The 7,493-nt window shown below is 31.7% G+C and overlaps 1 protein-coding gene across 1 annotated transcript; it reads right to left on the reverse strand.

The window, feature by feature from the left end:
- Window positions 1-477: 477 nt before the first annotated feature.
- LOC111910313 (3-epi-6-deoxocathasterone 23-monooxygenase CYP90D1) lies at window positions 478-4,635 on the reverse strand. Its single transcript, XM_023906136.2, has 7 exons — window positions 4,291-4,635; window positions 3,827-4,151; window positions 2,447-2,848; window positions 2,166-2,255; window positions 1,886-2,071; window positions 1,242-1,372; window positions 478-1,024 (listed from the first exon to the last, which is right to left on the reverse strand). Exons 1-7 carry the CDS (start codon window positions 4,569-4,571, stop codon window positions 937-939), a joined length of 1,503 nt encoding a protein of 500 aa, XP_023761904.1. The 5' UTR covers window positions 4,572-4,635; the 3' UTR covers window positions 478-936.
- Between the last annotated feature and the right edge of the window lie 2,858 nt (window positions 4,636-7,493).

A 7,493-nucleotide genomic window follows, 5' to 3' on the forward strand; every position in this document is an offset into this window, starting at 1 on the left:
TAATGTGAGTTTTTTTTGGTCTAAAAGGTCATTGAAGCGGCTATTACAAGTTGACAGAGACTAAAAAAACAGGTCATATAACAGTTTAGGGACCCATAAAGTCCGATAAAAACTTTAGAAACTTAACAGGTAAACCCTAGAAAATTTGTAGGACATTTATGTCATTTTCCTTTTAAAAATCCATAGGTGAAATAACAAGCAAAATTAAAATAGATAAAAGTTTAGTCTTTTTTTAAAGAAAAGAAAAGTTTTAGGTTTAATACGAGGAAATATCAAAATGTAAGATTTTTATTGAATAAACCCTAAAAGGTTTAGTGAACTTGCATGTATCCTTTTCCTCAATCTTCAAATATACATCGTGTAAGTACTAGTGCTTAACTTCAACCATGATAAAAGATAAAAATGATAAAGCTATTACAACATAAGATAAGTATACAATGTGCTTCACAATTTGGACATTTGAATGTGCTACAAGTGTGTCAACAAAGAGCAACAAAATTTTCACCTTTTCACAGGCGGTCTTTTAGAATATTTATACAAAAATAAAGATAAAATCCTACGCTCTTTATACATGTCCGTGTAATATTAATGAACCTTATACATTAATTATACTAGATTTGATCCCTAATCAATATGAAAAAAAGCAACTATGAAAAATTAATTAACCCTATTCAAGTTTATATATTTAAGTGTTCCTACTGAACTCCTCTCCACATGTGTCCCTTAATCCTTTTTAACATATGCATGTGTATGTAATAATTTGGGAAATGGGACAAACATTTCATCATCTCACTTGATGCCCCCACCCACACGTGTGGTTCTTCTTCCAGCTTTTACACCAAGTTAAAGGCCCCATCGACATTCTTCTGTGCAAGACCAGCATATATGGGTCTTTGTCAATTGACATCAATCATCACACCACCCACCCACCCCCACTTAATTTTCTCTTTTGACCTTAACTGGCATTCTATTCTTCATTCTTACTGTTGGGAAGTTGATTATGGTGTCGTCTTCAGCTACCCACCTGCATGCATGGATGGGATGGGTAAAAGAGTCATTTGACATGGCGCTAGGTTAGGAAATTAAGCAGACAAACATACGTATATATAAAAACACCAAGGTCTATATACTTTCTTCATTTCCTTATATAGTTTGGAGAATTAATGGGTGTTTTAACTGTTAAGTTTTACCAAAGTGGTGAAATTACCATTATGCCCTCGACAAAGTTTTGATTTAATTACCTGAAGTCGGTAACAAAGTGGTGGAGGAATATGGAAGCTTCGAGTCTGGCCAAATCAAGCCCAGGACAGAGCCTTAGTCCTCCTCCAAAAGGAGTGAAGCAACTGCTGCTACCACTGCTCATGTCCTTATTCTGTACATGCAACCCACAGAAAGATTCAATAAATCTATTTTATCATCTATAATTCTAACAGCTTTTTTTTCTTATAAATTTATCTATTTATGAGTTAGTTAATTAAAAAAAAAGGTTCGTTAAGGGTTAAAAATATAATATAATAATTTTTATTTTTATTTGGACAGTCCTTGTAACTTATCCAAAACTCATTTTTGAACAACAAATAATCTGAATCAAAATTAGAATTTTACCAAAACTTTGGAAACTTTTTATCTAAAACTTGAAATTGCAATAATAGATAATTTTATAAACATGCACATCAAACAGTACCCCCAACACACAAAGTAAAAGACCTAGCTAGGTTTCAATTAATCTGTCGACATTTTTTTTGTGAAAGGGTCAAGGAGGAAATTTGTCTAGCTTTTATAGGACACCTTGCATGAATCCTATATGACCTATAGAAAAACCTAGAAAAAATATGCTTATATATATATAATATTACATTTAAGAAAAAAAAAAAAGAAAGCTTACTTGCCACCTCCAAGGGTTAAACTGGTGAGGGGAGTCATGGTTATTTTCATCAAGATGAACCGATCTGAAATGAGTCAACACACACCATCCTTTTGGTATGAGGTACCCTTTAATCTCCACATCTTTCATAGCCTTCCTAATCACCCCCATTATTATATTTCCCATTCTTAGGGTTTCTGTAATCACCTGTTTAAGTTCAATCATCATTACTGATTAACTTGTTTTGGTACGTTAATTAATTCACCAAAAAGAAACTAATATACAGTTTGTTAAAACTTACACTTTGTGTAAATCGCAACGATAGATAATCATCCCAACACAATGGATCTCCGAGCTCTTCTTTACGTTTCTTCAACTCCAAATTTTCCTCCTAATCATCATCGCAAGCAAAGTAGGTAAGAAAATGATCATTAGGGATGAAAAATTATCATCACAACTTAATATAAATGTGTACTAATTATTGAATTTGGTAAGTTACTTGTATCATATCAACAAAATGTGTCATTAATGAGATGATATAATTAATAGTTAACCTGAACAAAAATGTAAAGATTCAAGTACCTTAAGTTGATGGAGAGCTTTAGGACAATCTGACAAGTATTTGATAGCCAGTGTCATAAGTAATGGCACTGAATCCTCTCCGGGAATCATCAAATCAATCATATTATCGGATATTAATTTATCTGTTAACTTTTCACTCTTATCCTTGAGGAGGACATCCGCCACATCCATTGAATCTTGAGAAACGCCAACACTTTTTATTTTTTTATCCCGAATAATTTGAAGAACCAAATTTACCATTTTTTTCTTGGCTTGTAATGATCGATGAAGTTGTGTTCCAGGTAATTTTATAGGTAGCGACATGAGTCCCGCAATGAATTTTTGAAATTGGGTCCTTAAATACTCCATCTCTTCACCCGGATCCAGTCCGATTAAAGCTTTAACCAGTACTTGAAATGCGATCTAAAAAATAACGATAGCAATAATAATTATTTAGATTATAATAACTATTTCAAATGTGAACATATGAATATTAAGAAAAACAACTGTAGAAAATGGGGAAATGTAAATGTAATAGCGACATTTAAAAGGAGTAGGGAACACACGATTAATAAGATGGACCATATGGTGGTGATATTTGTAGACAAAATAAGTAATTTATAATGATTATGTAACCAATAACAAGGGATGTAATTGCTTTAAACCATAAAAGTGTAAGAGAAAAATCAAAAGTTACATTTACTTTTGTAACTTGTTCCTTGTTTAAATCTTTTTTCCCCACACTTAGACATCCAAACAAACTACTTTATGGTTTTGCGAATTTGTTTTTTCTTCTCATAATAGTTAACCATCAATCAAGAAGGGTAGCTTTCACTTGATGTAAAAATAGAGGTTTAATTAAAAACAAAGACAAAAAATGTCTCAATCTTAACACAAGCAATGAAATTTTCACCAAGTTTTTTTTCGTACCCTAAATTTTATGAACTGCAAGGTTGTGTTAAACACTCCTCTTTGTCAAAGAAAGTATTAATAGGGACATAAAATGTTGATTTTCAATGATTTGACAACTCTTTTTGTACAAACGATTCTGAAATTTTGATAAATACCATAAAATAAATTTGAATCCAAACAAATATTAAAAAAAACAGCCTCATAGGAATGATCATAATTTTTTTTTGGAAAGGGAAATGATCATGATTAAATATGGAAGGCAAATTAATTAAACTAATCTTTTTGTATGGCTATAAAGTAATGTACATAAAGACAAAAATAATTTTTTTCTGTATTAATTAGTTATGCACAATGTTCTTGACTTCTTGATGTAAAATAATTAAATTTGTTAAAGATGAGGTGTATGATTAAATTACAACCAATGAACTTAAATTGTTTTAGTAAAATTGTGCTGTGTATGAAATTACTATAAGGATCGAGAGAGCATACATGTTTGGTTTCATCTTGAATGTAAATAGGACGATCTTCATTCCATGTAGCCATGGATTGAAGAAGTAATTTTCGCATGTCAGAAGTGATTTGAGCTTTTAGATACGGCGACTTGAAGAAAGAGCCAATGAGGCCATGGATTCTCCGATGCAAGCTTCCATTGATCCTCAGAATCGACGACTCTCCCATCAACTCCGTGAGTGATTTCGGATATGAAGGCACGAAACTGTTCGCATCGCTTTGTAACACAAATTTACTCACTTCTGCATCAGTCGACACGATCGTTGGACTACCAAACAAATGAGATTTGAACACCTTCCCATACCTATCGAAATTTCATATAATTTAATTTGAACAAAACCCAGACTTCATATTCTAAATTCATTTTGATCCGAAATTGAACGAAAACGATGAGCAGAAATGAGTAAATTAAATGTAAAGGAGACATATCAGCTGGAACTTACAAGAGACGACGTTTATCCATAAACGATTGAGGATGATCTGTGTAACCGCAAGAGATGAAATCAAGAGTTTCACCGATGAAAGGCCATCCCATGGTTCCTAAGAGAATTCTCCTAACCACCATCGACGAAGATGGTGCAGGTGACGATATTTTCCATGGCGGGCGCCGGCGGTTTTTGATGAAGAAGAAGGCGAAGAAAACGAACACCAGGGCGGACACGAAGATTGCTGCGGATGTAGTGGTGGTGAAGAGGAGGAAGAGGGAGTTGATAATGGACTCCATATCGGCTGTTTTGGGTGGTTTCCGGTGGGTGTTTAAAATATTATTGGTTGATGACTAATATATACTTGGAGGTTGGAAGCGAAATGAGAATATGCATGTACGTGTGTGTGCACGCGTGCGGGTTAATTGATGACTCATCACATATTACCTTGATTTATTGTTAGGAAAAAGCAAACATCAAGATTCACTTTTCCATGTCAATTATCTGATTTTATGGAAAATAATACGTAAAAAGATACTTTCCGTTAAAATTCAATTTTCATAAATACTTGAGAAAATTACAAAACCGTCTTGTGTACATATTTTTAACTATCTTAATGAATATATTAGGAAAGAAGGAAAGGTCGGAATTTCTGTTTTTTTTATTATAGGCTCCAACATTTCAAGACTTATTCAATGACATGGCTATAATTGACAGAACTTTAGTAGTAGGAGAAGCGGAAGTGTAACTTATATTTCATTATCCACCTAAGTCGAAAGTGTAAATCATTCAAATCATACCAAAAGTTGTTTCTCAATAAGTTGTTTCTTGTAGGAGGCTATTGCTTTAGGAGTAGCGTGAGCTTCATCGATCTCGATAAGTTGTTTCTCAAGGACATACTCTTTGCCCATGTATCGAAGATCCATCTTGATGTTATGCATCAAATCATTATTGTTAGTGCCATCCAATGTCACTTTGGACACGATCGAGAGAAATGAGAAGTTGTGGGTAGAGGTTTGAGAAGCACAAACATCACCAAAAGTAGACATCTATAGAGAAAAAGTAGTTTTAGTAAGATGACAATAATCCTCAATATTTTAACTCATAATTAATATTTAAGGCTAGGATACAAAATAACAATTCACAACTAAGAAGAGGGATGTTGTAATCTTAATGGTAATTTATAAAGGTAGGTAAAAACAATTCACCCATTTCGAACTATGAAATTCTTAGATCTTTTGAGATTCATTGAATCTATTAATGACATGTTTAATATCAGATTATGCTCTTTTATTTGTGACTAGGATGTCGAGGATCACAAACAAGATGTAAATAACCATACAAATATGCTTGGCGCTCTCGATTTCATTTATCATCACTCATTATTATGCCAATTAACCACATGCGCTCAATTAACAATTATAATTTTCGAGATGCACCATTATTACTCTTTATAATCACTATTAGTGTGTCGGTTAACCACACGCGTTCCATTAACTACATATAAACTATAATGTGTAATTTTATTGATTAACATACTTTTCACATCTTTCCTAAAGTAACCAAGAGTGAGATTTTATATATAAAAAAATTTAGTTACTTTATATCATTATACTTATTAATGTGATTATGTCCTATCAAATTCGTTCGGCTAACGACCCTCCACCATACAAGAGTGAGATTTTATATATAAAAGTAACTAAGAGTGAGATTTTATATATAAAAAAATTTAGTTACTTTTCTAAAATACTAGGTTTAAGTTTAAAATTTCTAAATTAATATAAATTAATTTAATTTAAAAATAAACCAATTTTGATTTAATCTTTATCTTTTAATTAAAAAATTAATTAAATTAATTAAATAATTATGGATTAAATAAGTATTTACAATTAATCAGTTAATAAAATAATTCAATTTTAATCATAATCCTAAGCCTTCTATTTTTCAAAAAAAAACTAGGGTTTACTAGGTTTTAAATGTTCAAATGTTAAGGATCTTAAAATAACAAATAAGGAAACAAGGTAAATCATAAAAGATATCCTTAAATTTACTAGAATTAGGAAAAGGGGTTAGGGTTTCTAAAACCCGTGTAGATTTTGAAAATATAAGGTGGATGCTAGGGTTTCAAGAACCCTATAGAATTTTTGAAAATACCTCCTTAGGGTTTAGCTTCTATAAACCCTAATTTTGATCTATTAAACTTTGTGCCACATAAATGAGAACAATGACTCTGATATCACTGATGAGTTTTATATGTAACAAAAATCTATTTTTGGTGGAAAAACATAAACCCTAAGTTCACATGCATCTAAAATGATCTATGTTCTCACTATGATTTGCAAACAACTATTGAATATAAAAAACCCTAAAAGTACATTTCTATTTTCGAAATTACCAAAGGGTTATTAGAAAATACATACCTTAGTTTATTATTGCAAGTAAACTAGTAATCCTTGTTGGTCTTCAGAAAGCAAGCACTAGAAGTCGCGTGCCTCCAATGGCTTACACTCAAACCCTAACAAGTTGGAGGCTAAAGAGGAGAAAGGATGAGGAAGGAGATTTTCGGTTTTCTCTCTTAGAAAGGATGGACGAAAATCATAACTCTTATAAAGGTTTATATAGGTGGCTAGGGATGTTATAGATAAGGCAGATTACTTGGATAAACCTTATCCCTTTTTCTTGCTCCCTAAGGATCCTAGGCTTCCTTAATGTCCAAGAAAAAAACCTATTAACCATCCAGAATTCATCCCCCTCCTATAGGAGGTTATATAATTTGTCAATGTTAAATTTTTGAACATTGTCACCTTTAGTCCTTCCACTTTTAATTATTCCAATTAATCCCAAAATTAATTCCAATTAATTCTTAATTAAATAATATTGTTTTTAATTAATATATTTTTCTCATAATATATTAATAAATTATTTATTTTGATTTCTAATTAATTTAATAAATTAATAAATTAGTCTCTCTCCCTCTCTCTCTCCAAATAACATTCCAATCCATTACTAGGTTTGAGGGCAACCTAAAAGGACTTTGTTAATAATTAAAGATTATACTAATTTAGTTATTGGCTTAGACACCTAATCCAACAGAATTGTAACACCCAATTATTATAGGTATTGTTTTTATTTTGTTTAAAGTTTAATTTCAAGAATTTTTCGATACGCTAAATGTATGATAGTCCTTATGCTGAACGTAGGTGGTGAAATGGATGCGAGGA

The sequence above is a fragment of the Lactuca sativa genome, chromosome 5, assembly GCF_002870075.4.
Source record: "Lactuca sativa cultivar Salinas chromosome 5, Lsat_Salinas_v11, whole genome shotgun sequence".
Classification (NCBI taxonomy): domain Eukaryota; kingdom Viridiplantae; phylum Streptophyta; class Magnoliopsida; order Asterales; family Asteraceae; genus Lactuca; species Lactuca sativa.